The sequence below is a fragment of the Stigmatopora nigra genome, chromosome 19 (genome assembly GCF_051989575.1).
Source record: "Stigmatopora nigra isolate UIUO_SnigA chromosome 19, RoL_Snig_1.1, whole genome shotgun sequence".
Lineage (NCBI taxonomy): Eukaryota > Metazoa > Chordata > Actinopteri > Syngnathiformes > Syngnathidae > Stigmatopora > Stigmatopora nigra.
The window spans coordinates 620,467-640,025 of NC_135526.1; the positions used below are offsets into that span (position 1 = coordinate 620,467).

At 50.5% G+C, this 19,559-nt stretch overlaps 5 protein-coding genes across 8 annotated transcripts; 3 read left to right on the top strand and 2 right to left on the bottom strand.

The window, feature by feature from the left end:
- Positions 1-367: 367 nt before the first annotated feature.
- Positions 368-3,252, top strand: dub (duboraya). 3 transcript variants are annotated; one of them, XM_077739841.1, is made up of 7 exons: positions 368-458; positions 847-940; positions 1,543-1,623; positions 1,721-1,789; positions 1,886-1,951; positions 2,013-2,222; positions 2,295-3,252. In XM_077739841.1, exons 2-7 carry the CDS (start codon positions 908-910, stop codon positions 2,616-2,618), a joined length of 783 nt encoding a protein of 260 aa, XP_077595967.1. In that variant the 5' UTR covers positions 368-458; positions 847-907; the 3' UTR covers positions 2,619-3,252. The 3 variants fall into 3 exon arrangements, with proteins under 3 accessions (XP_077595967.1, XP_077595964.1, XP_077595965.1); XM_077739838.1 differs by lacking the exon at positions 368-458 and adding an exon at positions 544-661; XM_077739839.1 differs by lacking the exon at positions 368-458 and having other exon boundaries at positions 686-940.
- Positions 3,253-3,505: 253 nt separating this feature from the next.
- Positions 3,506-6,294, top strand: guca1d (guanylate cyclase activator 1d). Its single transcript, XM_077739844.1, has 4 exons — positions 3,506-3,895; positions 4,440-4,589; positions 4,828-4,915; positions 4,981-6,294. Exons 1-4 carry the CDS (start codon positions 3,701-3,703, stop codon positions 5,103-5,105), a joined length of 558 nt encoding a protein of 185 aa, XP_077595970.1. The 5' UTR covers positions 3,506-3,700; the 3' UTR covers positions 5,106-6,294.
- A 184-nt stretch (positions 6,295-6,478) lies between these two features.
- alg8 (ALG8 alpha-1,3-glucosyltransferase) lies at positions 6,479-9,779 on the bottom strand. The gene is made up of 13 exons (XM_077739837.1): positions 9,321-9,779; positions 8,953-9,031; positions 8,675-8,868; positions 8,466-8,575; positions 8,330-8,397; positions 8,136-8,262; positions 7,955-8,058; positions 7,696-7,816; positions 7,489-7,628; positions 7,222-7,361; positions 7,050-7,147; positions 6,899-6,971; positions 6,479-6,814 (listed from the first exon to the last, which is right to left on the bottom strand). Exons 1-13 carry the CDS (start codon positions 9,407-9,409, stop codon positions 6,586-6,588), a joined length of 1,572 nt encoding a protein of 523 aa, XP_077595963.1. The 5' UTR covers positions 9,410-9,779; the 3' UTR covers positions 6,479-6,585.
- Positions 9,289-11,446, top strand: ccdc90b (coiled-coil domain containing 90B). Of its 2 annotated transcripts, none has more exons than XM_077739842.1 (9): positions 9,289-9,580; positions 9,676-9,795; positions 9,938-10,041; positions 10,111-10,212; positions 10,289-10,330; positions 10,394-10,465; positions 10,519-10,572; positions 10,648-10,762; positions 10,830-11,446. In XM_077739842.1, the coding sequence occupies exons 1-9, from the start codon at positions 9,529-9,531 to the stop codon at positions 10,883-10,885; spliced, it is 717 nt and encodes a 238-aa protein (XP_077595968.1). In that variant the 5' UTR covers positions 9,289-9,528; the 3' UTR covers positions 10,886-11,446. The 2 variants fall into 2 exon arrangements, with proteins under 2 accessions (XP_077595968.1, XP_077595969.1); XM_077739843.1 differs by having other exon boundaries at positions 9,458-9,593.
- pcf11 (PCF11 cleavage and polyadenylation factor subunit) lies at positions 11,064-19,270 on the bottom strand. The gene is made up of 16 exons (XM_077739836.1): positions 18,909-19,270; positions 16,888-17,013; positions 16,559-16,741; positions 16,269-16,469; positions 15,138-16,126; positions 14,880-15,051; positions 14,513-14,798; positions 14,317-14,442; positions 13,137-14,245; positions 12,969-13,029; positions 12,557-12,818; positions 12,300-12,483; positions 12,067-12,222; positions 11,889-11,981; positions 11,772-11,807; positions 11,064-11,699 (listed from the first exon to the last, which is right to left on the bottom strand). The coding sequence occupies exons 1-16, from the start codon at positions 19,140-19,142 to the stop codon at positions 11,475-11,477; spliced, it is 4,443 nt and encodes a 1,480-aa protein (XP_077595962.1). The 5' UTR covers positions 19,143-19,270; the 3' UTR covers positions 11,064-11,474.
- Between the last annotated feature and the right edge of the window lie 289 nt (positions 19,271-19,559).

A 19,559-nucleotide genomic window follows, 5' to 3' on the forward strand; every position in this document is an offset into this window, starting at 1 on the left:
TCAAAGGCATCCACAAATGTAAGCCTGCCTGGCTTAGTGAAAACAAACGCAGGCTTTTGCCCAGAGGAAGAACAAATGTGACTCTTTGAGCGCTATTGAAGGCTCCATACTGGCCCATTTTACCTTGCGAGGACACATTCAGAATAGCCAGTTGACAGGCCAAGCATTGGAGAGCTCCACTAGTAGTTTGATTGCACTCCAGAGCCATTCCAGTCGGATATTAGCAGGCTTGAACTTTTCTTAATGAATGAATGCGGAAGAAGCGCTTTGGTGCATGCCACCAATCATAAACATGTGACCGAACATGAGCTGCCGCCGCCGCCGCCGCCACCGCCGCCGCCACCGCCTATCTCTACTCTTCTATATTTATCCGCCGGGCCTGCCTGCGGGCCGGAGCTCTCTGGCACGTAGCGAGCGGCCGGACACAACGCAGTCGAGGCCACAGCGGCGAGATGGAGGTAAATTGCTTCTAATGTTGTGCGTGTCCGCCATTGTTGCCGTAGCCGTAAAGTAGCAAGATGTGGACACTTTCTTTTCCAGTGTTTGCCCATTTCACATGGAAGATGTTTGTCATTTGAAAAAACATGGCCGGTGCTTCCATTCAGCGAGAACGACTGCCACCAATCGATCAGTCAATCAGAGTTGAAGCACAGATTTGCTCGTCAGTCTTTTTTTTATTTTTTTTGTGGGCTGAGTTGTGACGAAACAGCGAGCCGCCGTTCGACTTCCTGCAAGCGATTGAGCGGGCGCCACGCCACAGAAGCGCCAGCGAACCTCGTGCTCGCCTTAGAAATGAATTCATGGACTCATTTTGACAGTTGCAATTGTTTGTTTTGTTTCTTAAAGAGATGAGCCAACGGGGTGCAGCTCAGTGAAGTGGCCTTTTTTTTTTGCAAAAGTGACAACAATGCACGAGGAACACAAAGAAGAAGAAAGTCAGGTAAACATTTTCACCTCTTCCTTTTAAATTCTCATAAAGATGATCTAAAAAGTTCATCGGAGCCACATTATTATGGTATTTTTGGGACTAGCAGGCCTACTTCAAATACGTGTGCATTATTAGTGTAAAAGTGGTAATAATTGTGCAGTTGACAGAAATCCAAAAAGTCAAAAACGTCGCTTGGAAGGCGCCGTTTTTGACTTTTTGGACTTCTGTTTGAAAGAGCGAGACTGGATTTGGGTGGGAGCGGAAAAATTGCAACAAGCGCAACCAGAAACAAGATGTGCAAAAAGTGTACATATTGAGTCCTCCTCCTGCATCCTTGTGAGTGACGCCTACGCCACCCATTAAAAAGAGGAAGTGCGCATAACTGTTGTTGTCCCTTGTTGTTGACAAAGAGACTTGTCATGTGATGTGGCGCCGCCAAAAGGCGCTGTGACCAACGACTTCATTATCTGTTCAAAGTGAGCCACGTGCTTACCAATGGACTCGGATCAGGCGACCTTAAACAGCTATGCGCGCGTTAAGTGTGTGTGTGTGTGTGTGTGTGTGTGTTACTCACCCGCCCGGGCCTTTCTTTCATCCTCCATTTTTTCCGTCAGGAGCGGATTTGTTGGCGGCCCTCCGTGGCTCAACTTGCCGGAAAGTTTGCAGGTTCGTCTCCTCCCTCTGCAGGCGAGACGGTGAGTGAGTCAAAGCTGCTTTAGCCATGAGTGAGTGGTCCACTACGCATTTTTCAAACCATTAATTATGATCAGTTAACCTTTTTTTTCTCTCCAGGAAAAGCCGGTCCGCCGGCGACCGCCTCGCACCTTACAACTGCCCAAATGCCACGGAGACGAGCGTGAGGTGAGACCGGGCTACTGAATTTTGGTGTCGTGAATGGATGATCTATAAATTGGACAAAGCAACTGCTTGATACGCATATCTAACACAAAATGTCAGGAAGGCGCGGGCGTGACGTCTCCCGTCAAAGTCAAGAGGAACTCCGCCCTGATCGAGAAGCTTCAGGTGAGTCCGCCAGGGGTCGGCCGTTCTTTACTCTGGCGTCGAACCCCCTCCCTCAACCTAGGCCAACCTGGCTCTGTCGCCCGCCGCCCTGCTGCCCTCGCCCGGGAGCCCCGGCGTCCGGCCCCCGCCGTTCAGTCCTCCGCCCTCGCCCGGCCCGGCGGCGGCGAGCCCCTCGCCCGTGTTGTTGTCGCCCACGTTGACGGAGGGGCCGGCATCGTTTGAAGCCCCTCCCACGACGACAGAGGGAGCCCTCTTGGTGAACGTAAACAAAGTGGGTCAGAGCGTCCCGGCCTTTTTGCTTTGTTTCCCTCCCGTAGTCCACCAATTGTTTCCCCCCTCCCAGAGCCGGGCCCGTCACTCCCTCCGGCGACGCCCTCCGTCCCGTCGCCACAGAAAATCTAGTAGCGGAGAAGAAGTGGGCGCGGCCTCGGAGGCCGGCCGACCCGGGCGGGAGACGGGAGGAGACGTCTCGGGCCGGCCGAATCCCAGTCTCCTCGAGGAGGACAAATCCCACCGGAGCCCAGAGGAAGAACGGGCCGATGACGGGGAGGAAAGTGGAGACGGCGTCGGCGTGGAGGCGGAAAAGCGGGAGGAGAAAACCTCGGCGGAAGATCAGAACAACAATCAAGAAGAAGCGCTGCAAGATGACGGAGCCCAAACGCAGTAACTGCTAGCCAAATGGACAGATGAGACAGGGACTCCAATTCAGGGGGAAAATCACACTGATATGCATGCTTTTTAAAAAAAAAAATCCCATTCTTATCCCGACAGCTGTCACTTGTATTTTATAAAAGCACTCCGTTTGTTGACTTTGTATTAAAGAGCCATTGTTAGGACAACGTTGTGCGGGGACTCTGTTTGGACACAAAAGCATGGAAGTCTGTATGGAAAAGGCATCCCAAAATTGGCCCCCGTCCACTCCAGTGGCTTGGCCATTAATCCTGGTCAAGGTCCTTTTAAGGAAGGGGAAACTCTTTTGGCGTCGCTGCAATCTCATTTGGATTAGCACTCTGATCCAACATTTGTTGACACTGGCCCGACAAATAAACACACGGGTGCAAAGAGAAGATTGCTCTTGGAGCAACCAGAGTACTTGGAAGATATTGGGCCACCTTCCTTTAAGGTCATGACAATGCTTTGATTTTCTTCCGGGCTTTGACATCCAAAAATCATTTGGAAGAAGATGCTACATTCGGAGGGGACTAAAGGGTAGCTATTGGTCAATGTTCATATTTCCACTGGAATGGTAGGAACATATCTTGTGGGTGGTGGGGAACGGTAGGAGCACATCTTCGAGTGGTGTGGCGGGATTCAAGGTGGCGGTGGCCCCGGATTCAACTTTTGTGGCCCACCGTGACCCCAAAGCACGGATGGTGGGGCCAGGCCAGATGAAATTGCCGACTCAGGCCGTACGGGTGACTTCCAATGAGGAATCTGGGCGTCCGTAGGAGCCCTGGTGATTAGCCTCTTATATAAGAAGAAGGGAGGAGCGGGGCCAGGTTAGAAGCTCAGGACAGTGCGGCACGGTGGCCTGATCTCATTAGGGGAGCTTTCTTTAGTCTCCCTGCGAGACCTAAGAGGGTTAGGACATCCCCACTTTTGCTCCCGTCCCCTTCACTGGCTCGCCATGGAGTGAGCTCCGACACGGGCCCCCCGGCAGACCCAGTCCCGGCGGCGCTTCCACCTCAAGACTTTTTTTCTTCTTCTCCTTTCTCGGTCGGGGTCGGAGCGGGCTTTTCCGTTTTCTCCATGGGGAACCACGGCTCCAACCTGGACGACATCCTGGCCGAGGACATGCACCACTGGTACAACATGTTCATGCGCGAGTCGCCTTCGGGCCTGATCACGTTGTTCGAGCTCAAGACCATCTTGGGCCTGAAGGGCTTGACGGAGAACGCCAACAGTTACGTGGACCAGGTCTTCTACACCTTCGACATGGATGGGGTGAGACCATCTCTCCGGGTTGGATTTTACATTGACCTTATTTATTACTTTGAATTTAGAGGCAGACAGGGAAAATGTGGGGAGGGAAAACGATACGGAAGACACAAATTTGGCACTTTATAACTTTAGTTATTCTTGCCCAACTTTTGAAAAATGAACTATTTTTGAAAATAATAATCACAATAATTCAAACCTATAAAGACCTGGCATGAGCGTCACAGGTTCTGATATCAACATTGGCCAAGAAAATGTCAAGTCTTTATTTCTTCAACGATGAATTCCTAAAATATGAATTTCAAAAGTCCCTGCAAAAGAAGCCGAGTCTCCTGTCAGATCACCGTCTAATTGGCTTAGCCGCGATAGCGTTCTTAGCTAAGATCTGAGCAACCAGTACATCGGTCTCAAGCGTCTGGACAAAAGGCCATTCAGGGCGTCTGGAAAAAAAAAACGGGAGCCCACCGCGCTTAATTGCTCTTGGGTGGATTAGCCAGATATTTTGGCCTGAAATAAGTGGACTACATTCTTGGTTTTTCTCTTGGTACAGGACGGGTACATTGACTTTGTGGAATACATCGCCGCCATCAGTCTGTTGCTCAAAGGGGAAATCAACCAGAAACTCAAGTGGTACTTCAAACTTTTTGACCAGGACGGCAACGGAAAGATCGACAAGGAAGAGTTGGAGACCATCTTTTCGGTAACCCCCGTGCACGCATGTTTATTTCTTCTTAGGTGCGTGCCAAACAAAAAGAACATTCAAAATGTTTGATCAAAAGTAGCTTGTCAGATGAAGTGTGAAGTCGGGCAAGTGTTAATCTGTTCAACTAGATCACGAGTGGGGACCGCCAATCTTCACCTCATTGACTAGCTGGCTAACAAACTCAGAGCTAGGCAAGACGAACTGTGAATGGAAGTTCTGTCTCCCCCCCCAACAGGCAATCCAGGACATCACACGAAACAGAGACATCGACCCCGAAGACATCGTCACGCTGATATTTGAAAAGATTGACGTCAATGGAGAAGGTAAAGCCCCGTGTCTGTCGGCCCCCGCCCCCGTGTTCGCCTATTGACTCTGTGTATGGTCAAAGGTGAGCTTACCTTGGAGGAGTTCATCGAGGGTGCCAAAAACCACGAAGACATCATGGAAATGCTGAAGAACCTGATGGACTTGACGCCAGTGTTGGTCATCATCGTGGAGGGTCGCAGATCGTGAGCTGGGAAACAATAGCAAAATGCTGTTAACAACTATCTGCAAATCCCAGAAAGGACTGTCATGAGATGGACCAAAAAAAATAACCATTATCTCTCCTCTAAATATGCACAAATAGTTTAGCTTGGAAAAACACAACTGTTCTGTTAATACAAAAAAAAAAACAGGTGGGGCAACATCACAATTTATGCAGTTTTTGGAGGCATTTTAGCAAAGCTGACGGGGTCACTTTGGGGATTTTGTGCCTGTCTGTTCATTTTGATTGAAATGAACAGTTGGGAGGATATTTTTACTTTGATATCCATCATTTGTTTGCGTTTCAGCATCGCCCTAATATTCAAAATAGTAGTGATTATACACTTCGACAAAATTCATCATTATGGACATTTATGGCAAAGTACGCTGGTGTTACTTTGTTATACAGTGTTAAGGAAAAATAATTTGGAAAAAAACTACTACTGTGCCTAACACAAGTTGTGTCGACAATTTTGACATACTTTCCCACAACCATAAACAATCAAATATTCAGTAACTCACTACCTGCTATTGACGGAAAGAAAAGGAACAACCGTGCAACATTTAGTCGTTTAGACTAGAATTAAACGAGTAAATAAGTAACTGATATACTATATTGTAAAAAACAAAAGCATTACCATCTCTGGCAGTGATTCATCTGGCGTCAATTGTCCGGATATTTGTGTTAATTGATAAGCAAACATTTAAGCATCAGGGCTCATCGAGTGACTAGTTGCGTGTATTAGAACTGCATTGGATGTAGTAATTGCCGCTAAATAACACCTGCAATAGTTTTAATCAACACTACCGTGGGAAAAATCTGTCATTGTTTGCTAATCGGTGGCAAGTTTATTAGCGTTCGTGCTAAGCTGTTACTCAATATTGGAAAGGGTTAGAAGCGTACAGCAAACTGCAAAGCAATCTACGAACTGGTGATAATCATTGCAAAACAGCTCAAGAAGTTCTTACTAACCAGGATAGCAGAACGTGTTGGCATCAATGCAAAGACCCCACGCACCTGCTTCTCAGGGTCCAACAGGATAATGCCTGTTTGGAATCATTTCGTGCAATAGATTTTCTTTTTTTTACAGTAAAAGTCTTTTTTTTTTAATATGAAATTTCCTTGTAACGATTCAAGTTTTGTGTTGCCTTATGAATAATAAAATGGAATTTCGGGTTTTTTTTGTTCTGTTGTTGTGATATTCGGATTCAAATGGATGCTAACAATACTAAAGGACAAGAAGTCCTACTATATTGTTTGGAATTTAGCAGCATAGTTCTACTTCTTCATGTTGCCCCTATAGTTGACTATCATTTAATAGTACTGCCCTAAGGGGAAATACATGATTTTGATTGTACAGTTTTAGTATGAGAAATATATTTATTTGAGAAAAACAACAGGACAAAAAGAGAGCGAGGAGCAGAAAGTGCACCGCGGGTAAACGACGGTTTCCCAAATGAGTTGACCTCACGATCTCTTGGACTTTCCGCCGTCGCGCCGCAGTATCGTGGCGTACAGACGCAGGAAGGAGTAGCCCACGCCTAGGGAGGTGTACGCAGATGTCGCCAGCAGCGGAAGGAATGGCATCTTCTGTTGCCACGGTGACAAAGGGAAGATCACCTCGCAGCCCACGGCGACCACCACTAAGCCCGACAGGTAGAAGGCCTCCGAGGGCCGGAGCAAAGACCCCGATGCGCTGAAATAAATACACGTAGACGTAAAATATCTCTGCGGGCTAGCCACAAAAACAAAGCTATAGTAGCTAGACTAGTTTAAGCACCTGTGGAGTCTGCTCAGAGCAGCAAAGGAGAAAATGGTGAATATCAGCATCAGTGCAAATTTGATGAGCAGCTCTGCAAATGCAACATTTGTTAGCGGCAACACATACTCGCCCCTCCAAAAATAGACCGCTAGCATTCCCCGATGCGTACCCGCCGGGGTGAAGAGGAGTGGGAAAAGCGAGTAATGAGCCGTGGTGGCGAGGACCAAGAAGATCCCCGCGTCCTCTCTGTTCTCCACTGCCAGCAGACTACGACAACAACACAACACGTTTTAAACCTCGGATGCGGACACTGAAAAAAACAAGACCACGCAATGGTAAACCTCAGCGGCAGGACGGCCAGGAGGATGGCTTTTTCGTGGACGTGCCAACCAAACGTGAAGGAGGCCAGCGCGCACAGCAGGAGGCAACGTAGGAAGCCCCGAGGGCCACGAGGGCGGAGCCAGATGGACGCCAACGCCGGCTAGCAAGTTAGAAAAGATGGCCAGCATCAATGTGTTGGACGTTAGAATTGGGGCAGAAAAAGTGACTCCAATGAAAAGGCGGCAAATTTGAATGAAGGAGAACAATGGCGTCTTTCCGGGTCTCACCAGCATGGACAGCAAGGTGCAGAGAATAGTAACAGACGGGCTAATAGACGGGAGAATTGAGTGGCGGAACTCCTGAACCAAACCGCCCGTCATGGAGGCCCGGGGTAGCGTCGTCTCGCTCACCAGCTTCAAACCAACGGCTAAAGAGGAAAAACAAAAGTTGTCAGTCCGGGTTACCGTTTAAGCGACAAACCACGGAATTGTTACCCATTGTGGCCAGGCTTTTATCCAGGACGTTGTAGAGGGCCCACGCGTTTGGCGCCCAGTAGGCGTGACAGAGGCCTCGTTTGAAAGGGAAGAGGCGAGAAAGCACCTGCGAAACTTGACCCTATCCCATACACACACCACACACCATTGACGTTGCTCGTCATTCCACAAGATCGCATCCACAGAAAAGTCATCATTTTTGATGGAGAAAAAAAAAAAACAAATGGGAAAAAAATCACGACTGCCGCCGTTCCCTCACCATGGCGACGAAGGGGCCAAAAGAAAGAGCGCAGACGCCCACCACGATGCAGCCGAGGGCGACCAGGCGCACGGGGCTGAAACTCCTCCACCTTATGGAGCCGTCTGCGCACAAAAAATGCAAAGTGGTCGCAACGGAGCCGTCCGCTCCCCTCCTCGGAATCCTTTTATCGGCGTCGCACCGCTTCGGTCCTGCGTGAAGCAGTAGCTCCTCAGCAGGAAGACGCCGTAAGCCGGCGCCACATACAGGTAGATGTGCTTCAGGTTGAGCAGAATAGCAAAGAGCAGCGCTCCCTGCAGGTGTTGAGACTGTTGCAAAGGACAATGAGTCGATTGGCCGGAAGAATGGATGCAAAGGGGCCTTTTTGTTATTTACCTGCAGGTGTTTGGCAATGGACAGCAGCAGGAAACCAAAAAGGAAGCCGTTGTACTGAAAGTGGATGTCTTGGAGAAAACATCAAGGACCAATGACACCATCAGTCGTGACTCGATCTTCGGCACACCAAGGATACGATCGACAACCACAAGTCCAAAGTTCCAGAGCAGCAGCACGGCCAGGACGAAGGACGGACTGTTAAGGATGTCCGAGGCACCCTTCGGACTCCTGATGCATTTGCAGCACCTGCGCACAAGAGATGAGCCAAATCAAAATTGTCGGAACGTTCGTGAAAAATATTCACAGGGGGTTAAGATGAGTTGTAATGACGGCGGCCACACTCACTCTCTGGCACCGTAGATAAAAAATACATCGGTGAAAATGACCGAAAGTCTCTGGAAGAGGACGGTGGCCGGACTGCAGTAGTTCAGGTTCTCCACCACCAACATCTTGTCGTCAAAATGGCGGGCAAAGTGCGAAAGGCCGTACTCAAACCAGGCAAATAGCGGAGGGTAGTCAAGTGTCCACTCTGATGTGTTCTTCAAGGAAAAACAAGACAGAGATTAGGATGCCATTGACGATGAAATGTCAGTTCATAGAAGACTTTTAAAAAAGATTCTGACCTCATGATACCACCGGGACACTGGAAGACTGTGTGTGATGGCCAACCAGTTTCTGTGTACTTCAAAGTCGGTGGAGTGACTACACAAGAACATGTATAATGTTGAAAAAGCACTATCTTGTGACTGTAAAGCTACACAGCGTCAAATGACATACACGCACGTCACATTTGCCTCAACGTGAGATTTTGTCTGCAAATTAATTGCACGTGTGACGGCGTTTAAATCAAAATTGCCATGAATATAGAAATAAACATATATCCATATAGCCACTCCGTATGCAGAGTGCGGAAGCCTGTTATAAAACACAGTTTGTTTTGAATGTCCCAAAGAGAGGCAAAATGACTCAAATAAAAGTTTTTTCCACTTACTAGGCGTTGATAAAGAGAGTTTTGAGCAAAGAAACCCCCAAAGCTAACGCTAGAAACCAGCTGCCTGGGTCCACCGAGGGGGCCGCCATGATGGTTCCCGTGTTATGAGATTGAAAACTTTATTGACATTACCTTGTGCAAAAGCAGGAAGTTCATTTCCATACTTGAAGTTTCACTTCAAATATTAAAAGTTAAAACGGGAGTTAAAATGAACCGAATTTTTCGGCGCTTTACGCTCCGGCGTTTGTCAAACTGGAGAGGTAAATAATCGAGGTGAATTCAACTTAACGTGGAAGACATTCTATTCGTCCTTGGTGTCCTTTTACCTCGCCAAGTTGTATTTGTGTTGGAACAGATGTCCATATTGGCCAACCGACGGCGACGTTTGACGTGAGGAAAGTGGAACTGACTCCCCTGGAGCAGCGAAAGCTCACGTTCGATTCCCACGCTATGATGAAAGAGCTGGCGAGTAGTGGTGAGGTGACGGCCATAGACGTCCAATCAATATGCCAGTGTATTGTGGACCAGAAGGAGTTTCTTGATAATCATTTTAGTGGCCAAAATCAAATTTAAGAGGATGTTTAAGGGTCGTGTTTTTAGTTATCATCCCATCCCAGGCTTGGAGAAGCACCAAGCGGACCTGATCGTTTCTGCCCTGGTGACGTTAGCGACAGCCAACTTGGACATTGTCTACAAGGACATGGTGACCAAGTCGCATCAGGTACGACCCCATCAATGGGTAAGCCACGACCACCACGGACGGCAGTGAAACCCCAAATCTGCTTTTTAGGAAATTGCCTTGCAGCAGATCATGGCCCACTTGGACGCCATCAGGAAGGACATGGTGATCCTGGAGAAGAGCGACTTTGCCAACCTGCGCTCCGAGAATGCGGTAGCGAGTCGGCAGATGGCTCTTCCACGCCAGCCTGCGTGTCACAAAACTATATCCTACATGTATTGTCTTTCAGAAGATGAAGCGAGAGCTGGAGCAGCTGCAGAACCGACTGAAAGTGAGTCCATCGGTGTCTGCGTGAGCCGCCAGACCAGCGACACGTCACTCGTTCTCTTTGCAGGAAGAGAGTGAAAAAATCAAAGCGGAAACCAAGCTGGACATCAACCTGGAGAGGAGCCGCGTTTCCGACATGGTAAGAGAGTCGTGCGCTCCCCCCAAAACTAAAGTCAACTTGGGTTCCATCAGTTCACAGAACAAAACCGAAAACTGATGGAGGCCAGCACGGAATTCCACCAAAAGGTATTTAAGTTGAAAGTGGTCCGTCTCACAATTCTCAAGTTTGCATGATCGCAAATGTCAATGTACGTGTTGTAGAGAGCAGAATTAGAACACGACAACATGGAGACCAGCAAGAAGATGGACCTGCAGGTGGCCTCACTCAAAACGGTCCTGGAGTCTCTCAAACTAGAGACCATTCGCTACCTGGCAGGTACGAGTTGGGCGTTTATTACCGCCAATTGACATGTTTGGAATGAGAAAATGTGTCGTCTCCACAGCCACGGTTTTCTCCTGCCTGGCTATCGCTCTGGGGGTCTACCGACTGTGGAGGTGAAGCGTCATCCATCTTTTTCTCCTTGGAAGCAGCGTGTTTTAAATGGATGAGCAACATTGACTTGAAGCCATACTGTCACTTTGTTTAGCCTTCCTGGTTAAAATAAAAAGACAAACAACAATGTTTAAAGTCAACCAAGTTTTATTTTTCAGCACAATTAAACCAAACAATCACACAATAAGTTTGTGAACCCTTTATTGAACCTCATCACCCATAAAAGAAAGAAAAAAAAAACCCCAAAGGGAAACAAAAGGGCCTCGAAAGTTGGCATCTTTTCCAGAGGGCTGGCTTCTGCATTGAATATTGATGCTTACCTTTGTGGTGCCAGCAGCCAAATGAGGAGTTATCAAATCTACTAGTGTCCGAGGGCGCGCGCAGTGACCCTGGCACTCAAATCATTGGTACGCCAGAGATTCCAAAAATACTTTAATGTATAAATTAAATGATATACACGTGGAGCCTGAAAAAAGATTTCATGGATCCAAGCGGCCCACGGCGGCACAAATACCAAAATGTATTCAAGTTAAATTGCCGATGAACCTAAGACTTTTCCCTTCAAAATAAAGAAAAAGCGCAGCCGGGAAGCCACTCACTGTCCTTCTTCTTCATCTTCCAATTTCACATGGGCCAGACGCTCCTCCGTTACTTCTTCCGTCTTTGTCGGCGAATCCGCTTCTTCTTGCTTGATGGCGGCGGCGGCGGCAAAGGCGCAAGATGGAGGTTCCTCTTCTTCCTCTTTCTTGGTGAATACGCTCAGCGGGTGTTCGCTCAGCACTTTGTTGGGCGACGGCGTCACGTCCACGTACGAAGATGTCTGTTGGGGAACAAAAAGGCGGTCAGACCACAAAAAGAGCACGTTTTTTGGGCTCCGCGGCGGTATACTCACGTTTTTATAATCCTCGAAACAGGAAGGATGGAAGTTCTGCCGAGAGAAAAGTCACGTGGTGGTTAGCTAAGCTCGACGAACGATCGCTCGGGACTAGAAAATGGAACGGGTGCAAACCTTATCGTCGACCCGGATGGCATTTTTGAGGAACCAGTCTTCCTCTTCTTCCACCCAGTAAGTCTCAAAGGGCTCCTGGCAGATTTCGCACAGCTGCAAACAAGACAGAACTTGAGCAAGTCAAATCCCATCAAGACGTGTAATTTTTTCCTGTATTTAATGGTTTGGCGGCACTCACCTCGGCCACTTGGTCTTTGGCGGCTTTGACGCTCTGAAACTCCTTCTCTTTGGCGGCCGCCTGGCTCTTCTGGACCTCCTCCTCGTTCTCCTTCTCGAAGAACAGGCTCTTGGCTCGCTCCTCCAAGTCGGCAATCTCTTCAAACTCCACCCAGTCCTGAATCGGCGACGGCAAAAGTCAAGGCGGGCAGGCAACCTCAAAAACCCCAAGGTCCGTCCGGTCGGGTCCATTACCACGAGGCCGTAGTACCAGCGGCGGTGCGTGATCTTCCTGCCCGCCACTTTTCCCGCGTGGTTCTGCCGGAAGTGCCAGTCCAGGTGATCGGCGTAGAGGTCGGTTTGCGCCACGGTGAACCTCATGCTGCACAGGCAGCACTGGTTCCCAGAGTACAGCTTGGTGACCACGCCCTCGTAACGCCTGATTCAAAAGGACGGCCCGCCGTGAGTCGACGCTCTCGTCCACGCGCTCCACAAAAGTCGGGACTACTCACAGTTTCATGTCGTCCAGCTTGAAGTCGGTCAGATCCGGGAAATCGTCCTCCACTTCCTCTTCTTCCTCCTCCTCCGCCGCCGCCGGCGGCGCCACCTCTGGCACCGCCGCCGCCACCAAGGGCAACTCTGAGAGCGGACCGGTGACGGGGGCGGCGGGGTCCGGCTGGGAGCCTTTAATGATGCCGGTGGAGATGAGTTTGGAGAGCAAGTCGTTGACGTCGACCTGACCCAGGTGGTTTTCCGCCGGGGGGATTTGGGGGGCTGCGGAAAAAGCACAACGTTGCCCATCAGAATTGGTGTCTGGTACGAGTAGATAGGATGTCTAGCTTTGTCAGTGGCAGCCGTTAATCCATGTCCTAGTTTGATAATCCTAATAGAGGGTAACCCACCGAGCCGCGAGCGTCAACTTACCCGGCTGTCCGAAAGGCACTGGGTTGTGTTGGGGCAGGAAAGGCTGGTTCATGTTCAAAACCTGAGACACAGCACAAGCATGAGCACCATCAGTGGAAAATCACAACCATGCTTTCAAATTTAAAGTCCAATAACTCCCCCCCCCAACAAAAAAAACTTTCAACTCACAGGCTGCTGCATATTGAGCGAAGCCACGGCAGGGTTGAAGAAGGGGCCGGCGCCCGACTGGCCGAACGGGGGACCGGGCAGGATGTTGAAGTTGCCCGAGGATTGGCCCACGTTGGGGGGGCCGGGGAAGGCCATGGGCCCCCCCGGGTGGAAGGCTTGGTTGACTCCGGCCTCCGGGAAAGCCTGCGGGGCCATGGGGAAGCCCTGCGGGGGCGCCAGGGGGTTCTCGTACATGGGCGGGGGCATGGGCCGCATCGGAATGCTCAGTTGAGGCGGGAATCCGGGGGGCGCCTGCGGCCCGTCGAAGCACGGGCCCTGGGGAGCCAGATCGAATCGGGATCTAGCTTGGCCGTGGGCATCGAAGAGCATGGGGGGGCCGGAGCCGTCCTGTCTCAAGGCGGAATTGTCAAAAGGCATGGCTTGCTGCTGTTGGGGCGGCAGCGGGAAGCCCATGGCCACGGGGCCGGGGCCCAGGTTGCTGTCGTAGCACGCAACGCCGCAGTTGTCAAAGAGGGCGGGGCCCGCAGAGTCAAACCTCAGCGGGCCTTCGAAGGGACCCATGTTGTCCACGCTTCTCAAGGCTCCGGGAGGCAAGTTAAACCTCTCGGCCAGGTGGTGAGGGGACACGCCAGAGCGGGGGACCTCAAAGTGGGGCGGCTCGCCGTACCAGCCCGGAGGGTGGGCTCGGGACGGGCCCGGGTGCCCTCCGGGAGGCTCAAAGCAGGCCGGCGGGGGGCCGCCGTCGTGCGGGGGGCTGCGTTTGGCCGGCACGTTGCCCACCATGAGCGGCGCCGCCGCCTCCGGGGGCAGCGGACCGTCGTCCGAGTGCTCGCTGTTGGGGCTCTCGAAGCGCGCCACGGGGCTCACCTCGGCCACCTCCTTCTGGTGGAGGGGCGAGAGGCGCTCGCGCTCGAACATGGGGACCGTTGGGGTGTCCTGGGCCGAAGGGCTGGGACAGTTCCTGAGGACGGGGGTGGCGGACGGGTGGAATCCGTCGGGGCGCCTGGGGTCCGGGTGTCTGGACTCGGCGTAGCGGCGAGGGGCGTCGTAACCGCTCTTTTGCTCCTCGCGTTGGCGCTCCGTCAAGGGGGAGTTCCACTCCCTTTCGCCTGGAATTCAAAGGGGGGATTGTCAGGGGGCATTTGGGCTTGCGTACGCCAAAGTGGACGGCACCACTCACTGGTCTCTCTGGGGTCAGCCCTCCTCCTGAAGCGAAGGCCTTTGAGCGCCGGGAACTCTTTGCCGTGGTTGTACTCTTCCACCATGGGGGCCAGCGGAGGTCTTTGTTCTTCGCGTTCTACGCTCTCTGCGGAGCGACAAACCGACGTGAAAACCGAGCAAGCGAGGGCCGAGGTGGGGTCAAACGGCGGCCTTACCCAGCCGGCCCGGCCCCTCAAATTCCTCCAAGCCGTCCCATCCTTCTCCGGCGGAGCGGCGCGCCACCTGCGTCTTCTTCAGCTTGGACTTGTGCTCAAAGTACGTCAACTGAGCCTGGTCTAGGGGCGCGGCCTTCTTGGCGGGGAAGTCGTCGTCGGCGCCGCCGCTCCACGTCTCGGGGTGCTGTTGCTTCTCCTCCTGATACTGGAAGAAGTTATTGATCTTGTGGGCCATGTTCAGGAAGTCCTCCTTGGTAATCTCGCCGCTCTCCAGGCTCTTGCTCGCCTGCGAGGAAAGGCCGCACGCGTAAGGAAGCGCCGAGGGCACGCATCGATCGGTAAGGGTGGCCGAGAGGGCGGTCCCTACCCGTCGGAGGAGGTCCTTCTTCGACGCCGAGTTGAGGGCGTCCGGAATCTGGAGGTTGGCGTCCACGCTGAGACGATGCTTCGGGGTGCGTGGCGTGGTGGGCCGCGTCGGGGTGCTGTAAGGTTTGTGTCTCTGCGGTCCGGCCTTGGCGTGCGCTTCCCCCGGCTTAAGACTGTTGGGAAAAGACATTGGGTAAGAAAACAGAGCCCCCACTCATTCATGACATCTTATCCAAAGAAGATGATGAGAGGGACTCACTGTTTGTTCTCGTCCCAGCCGCTCCTCCAGCGGGACGGTGTGCCTTTGCCCTGGTTGCCGCCGTCGTGGCTCCGCGGCGAGTCTCGGGACTTGGAGCGCCGGTCGTCGGCCGGAGTCTTGGGGCGCCTGCCCTCGGCCTGGCTCTTCTTGGACGCCGGCCGCTCGTCCCGCGCCGCCGTCTTGCCCTGGGGCGCCGGCTCGTCGCCCCGGGGCCTCCTGGGCTTGCCCGCCTTGCGCGAGGGCGACGGGGAGAGGGACTTGCTCCTGGTTCGGCTCTTGGGCGACCTCCTGTCTTTCCTCTTGGGCGAGGCGGGAGAGCGCGACCTGGATCGAGAGCGCGTGCGCTTCCTGGCGTGCGAGCGGGCGTTGCCGCCCACCTTCTCGGCCGATTCGTGTTTGGTCACGGAGCCGTTCTGCAGCCTCCCCCTGTAGGCCTTGGGGAGCTCGGCGCTACGACTCTTCTTGTCCTTCTGTTCGTCGTCGCCGGCCTTGTCGGGGCCCCGTTTTTTCAGCCTGGGGTCCTTCTTGGCGTTGTCCGTCGACTTCTGGTGGTCCGCCTCGGGTTGTTTGCTCTTACTCGGGGGGGTTTTAGTCACTTGAGGGGACTTGAGGCCGGGCTTGTCGTCCCTTTTGGGGATCCGCGCCTTTTCCGAGAGCGGCGCCCTCTCCGCCGCCCGTCTTTCCGCCGTTATGGCGGAGATTAGAGCCGAGGGGGGGAATTCCTTTCTGACGGCGGGCGGCTCTTTCCCTTTAGGCGGGCCCAGGCGATTCAGACGCGGGTCTCGGGTGGGTAGTTTGGGGTCGACCGGAGGCTGGGGGGCAACCACCGATCGGACCACGGGAGTGGGTTGACCCACTGGCTTGGGGGTCGCCACTGGCTTGGGGGTCGCCACTGGCTTGGGGGTCGCCACTGGCTCGGGGGTCACCACGGGTTTGGGGGTGGACACTGGTGGTCCCGGGGTCGCTGTGAGTACTGAAAATCCTCCCGCCTGTGCAGAAATAATGCCAGCGGATCAATGCAAACAGTCCCAAAAATCTTAGCATTTCTTCATCAATAAAGGTCATAACACAATAATATGTGGAAAAGTGAGTCTATTGTGGAATGAAGGTACTTGATTAGTTTGATCCTACCAGCTGTGCTTTGGTCTGCTCCAGTTCCAGCTCAATCTTCTTCTGTTGAAGCTCCAGTAGTTGCTTCTGTTTGGCCAACAGCTGCTGTCTAATCAACTGCTCTTGAGTCAGGCTGGCCTGAACGGCCGCCGTCGCCGCCGCCGGCGGTGGCGTCGCTGGCGCTTGCGGAGGGGTCGGTCTCGGGGGAGGCGTCTCCTCCGACTATTGAGAATAAAAAAGAGACACCTTTAGAGACTTGATTTCAGGTCGCACAATGCCTTTAGGAAAGCTTAACTTCCGGATATACACACCTGTTTTAAAAACTTGGGGTTGACGTGGATGCTGGCATTCACGGTGGGCGGCAGAGGCTTGATTGGCCACGCCGGGTCCACCGAGTTGACCCGCACGTCTAAGGCGTACAGTTTTTTGAGGGGAAATACTTCGTCCCATGTCGATCGCAACTTGAACAAACTCTTTCTTGTGTTCTCTTCCACCTAGGAAAATAAAGTGACATTCCTCGGTCCACAGGTAACACAAAAATTGTCTAAACCTTAAGGCACCAATGAATTTTAATACAAGGAGACGTTTAGAGGATTAAGTGAATCAAGAAATGCAAAAAAATCCAAAAGAAAAAGTGTACCTTTTCAAAGACACATATAAATGAAGTGATTAGGTTTTTAGCAAAGACTGCTAGGTACTCTCCTCCGACATTCTTCACTATGGAATCCACTAAGTACAAAACTGGAAGCTTCTCGGCTGCGGTGGCCTAGAGCGATAGAGAACTCCACAAGTTTAGAACACAACAGGGGTTTGGAAAAAAAAAAACATTTCAGAACATAGGCAAACAAAGGCTCAACATTAGCAAAACAAAAAGTCTTTGGCAGGTGATGAAGGTCCCCCAAGTGCAAAAAAAAATAAAAACTACATGGGCGGTGCGTCACCCGCTAGAAAAAAAAATCCTCTTGGTCAGTCAAGGGCATTTTGACGACAAAAAGGTCCAGCATGGTTAAGGGTGTGGAGTCCTTTGGAGCCAGTTTACCTCCAGAGAGGGTTTGTTTCGGCCCTGAAAAAAAAAACCACTCTCTGTACGTTACCCGGCCAGACTTGATCTTTGGCTCCACAATCCCAGTTTTGCAGTTGTAAAAAAATAAATTAAAAAAAATTTACAACCCGATAACAAACACTTAAAAAAAAAAAAATAGAGTTCCATTTAGTTTGAGAGGCATTTTAATGCAGCTGCAGTGATTGAAGTCTGTTTGTTAATGCATCCATCCAGCATCTGCACGGTGCCACTTTCAAATGGGTCAGATCAAAGAAATCAGACTGCTATTAAATACATCCATTTCACTGGGAAATAAAAAATGACAAAAAGCACATTTCACATTTTTTATTATTAAACATTTTAACCAGTCAAGAACAGTGGCAAATTTCACTCCCGGCCGGGTAAAAGCAAGGAAACGAGATCGAAATCAGGCCTGCTACGTGAAAAATGCAAACAATGAGCACACTAAGGCGGCGCACGCACTGCCCAACCAACGACTAAACTTTACTTAACGGGGGAGGGAAGTTGACATCTGTCCATTAGGAAATACATCACTGTAGTCTCCATGAGCAGCTTTTTTTTTTATTTCTGGATGGAGAGAGCACAGTGAATGTTGCAACAATTCAAGGAAGAGACAAACATCCACCATAAAAAAGACACTAGCGAGAGATTTCATTCTTGTTCGTACGGTACTCGGGGCTAGAATTAAACTAGAAACAGTGCCAGATCCAATCACTATGAGTCAGCAACATTTAATAGGAATATTGCCATCAAACTATTTCTATTATCAACTCGTAGGCTGCAGAGTTACTTTAGAAACGAATCAAAATTGGCCCCAATTGACCTTAAAAAGAAATCACTTTCGTAACACTGGGGCGTGCCTTTTAAAAAGAGTCAGTCAAATGTTAAGAGTTAAAATACAGAATGTCATGAACGCTAATGTATGTAAACGTCAAGTTTTTTTAAAGATAGGTTTGACATTCTAGGTACATTAAAACGTAGTTATACCGAGTGTAATATTCAGTTATGCTTACTAATATTGAAGATATTATACCTAAATTTTACATAACGGGTGACTTTTATAATACGTCCTAATTACGCACCAGTACTAAATTGTTTCGGTATATAATTTAGTAAATTACTGGAAGAAAAGTGCACTAGTTTCCTGCTCGACCACTTCTATTATATAGGCTTTGACGTGAATCAATGACGGTTAAAAATAGCCCCAATTGCTAAGAAAGGCCACGTTAAATGCCGCCATGGAGCAAACTAACGCAAAATGACCAGGGGTGCTTTTTATGGTGGATTTTGCTTCATTGTATAAGAGTAGAGGAGTAAATTTAAGTCAGCAACTTCCTGTTACGTGGTGTTTGTGTGTAACAAACTGAGTATGCCCAATTCAACTTATTAAAAGAATACTTTTAACTAATTCATCTCGTCCCTGTTATTAACAAGAACGTAACCACCTAGAAGCTAAGGGGAAAGCGCCTGGTAGTGGCTAACTAACGCCCGGCGCCATGTTAAAGCTAGAAAGCCGAAGCTAACGCTATCCGTACAGTATTAACACAAAACAGTCGGAAATCATTTGCAGACATAAAGAATATTCTTATCATAAAAACCTTGCTTATTTGTGCTTCAATTATCGCGACGATATCCTTGGCGAAGCTGACGTTTTCCTCGGCCAGGATGGTCAGCATGTTGATGTGCGGCTTGCTGTTAAACGTGAGGTCTTCCAGCGAGGACTTGTACTCTTGGCATGCATCCTCCCTCGCCGTGCTGTCGTCCATCTTTGAGCCCGGAAAAGCTACACCAAATTTGTCGCCAGCATGCGAACTGAGCACTAAGCAGTCCATCAACTCATGGAGCGAGCTGGAATCTCGCTAAGCTCTCGGCAACGTCGCAAGGTTCGTCGACTAGTCTTTTTCGAGCTGCGACCTCGGCCCTTCTATGCCCCGTTGACGCTGACTACAAAATGGCGACTGTGAGCAAAGTCCTTTATACGTCATGACCCATGAATAGCGTCACACAATACTATTGGCCTGTTTCAAGTAAACGGAAGCAAATGTTTGATTGTCATTGGCTCACTCTTGGTGAAAGGCACGAGGAATAGCCTATCCGGCCGGCGTATAATGGTTGCGAGGACAATCGATTACGCAACGTGCGCAAAAACCGGATGAAAATTGAAATATTAAACAATGTTATTTATGACAAACAACCGAATATTGTCTTTGAGTTCGCTACATTGACTGTGTTGAGTTGTTTTTTAATGT

Bases quoted from the DNA above. Each gene is read 5' to 3' on its own strand.
- dub (XM_077739838.1), top strand. From the start codon at position 585: ATGGCCGGTGCTTCCATTCAGCGAGAACGACTGCCACCAATCGATCAG. The intron at 941-1,542 runs GTAAACATTTTC...TTTTTCCGTCAG, and splicing joins ACAAAGAAGAAGAAAGTCAG to GAGCGGATTTGTTGGCGGCC. The intron at 2,223-2,294 runs GTGGGTCAGAGC...CCCCCCTCCCAG, and splicing joins TCTTGGTGAACGTAAACAAA to AGCCGGGCCCGTCACTCCCT.
- guca1d (XM_077739844.1), top strand. From the start codon at position 3,701: ATGGGGAACCACGGCTCCAACCTGGACGACATCCTGGCCGAGGACATG. The intron at 3,896-4,439 runs GTGAGACCATCT...CTCTTGGTACAG, and splicing joins ACACCTTCGACATGGATGGG to GACGGGTACATTGACTTTGT. The intron at 4,590-4,827 runs GTAACCCCCGTG...CCCCCCCAACAG, and splicing joins AGTTGGAGACCATCTTTTCG to GCAATCCAGGACATCACACG.
- alg8 (XM_077739837.1), bottom strand. From the start codon at position 9,409: ATGGCGGCCCCCTCGGTGGACCCAGGCAGCTGGTTTCTAGCGTTAGCT. The intron at 9,032-9,320 runs GTAAGTGGAAAA...GTTCTTGTGTAG, and splicing joins ACTCTCTTTATCAACGCCTA to TCACTCCACCGACTTTGAAG. The intron at 6,972-7,049 runs GTACGCATCGGG...TTGCATTTGCAG, and splicing joins ACTCCTCTTCACCCCGGCGG to AGCTGCTCATCAAATTTGCA.
- ccdc90b (XM_077739842.1), top strand. From the start codon at position 9,529: ATGAACCGAATTTTTCGGCGCTTTACGCTCCGGCGTTTGTCAAACTGG. The intron at 9,796-9,937 runs GTGAGGTGACGG...ATCCCATCCCAG, and splicing joins GAAAGAGCTGGCGAGTAGTG to GCTTGGAGAAGCACCAAGCG. The intron at 10,213-10,288 runs GTAGCGAGTCGG...ATTGTCTTTCAG, and splicing joins ACCTGCGCTCCGAGAATGCG to AAGATGAAGCGAGAGCTGGA.
- pcf11 (XM_077739836.1), bottom strand. From the start codon at position 19,142: ATGGACTGCTTAGTGCTCAGTTCGCATGCTGGCGACAAATTTGGTGTA. The intron at 15,052-15,137 runs GTGAGTCCCTCT...TTTTCCCAACAG, and splicing joins GGCTGGGACGAGAACAAACA to TCTTAAGCCGGGGGAAGCGC. The intron at 12,484-12,556 runs GTGAGTAGTCCC...CTTTTGAATCAG, and splicing joins AAGCTGGACGACATGAAACT to GCGTTACGAGGGCGTGGTCA.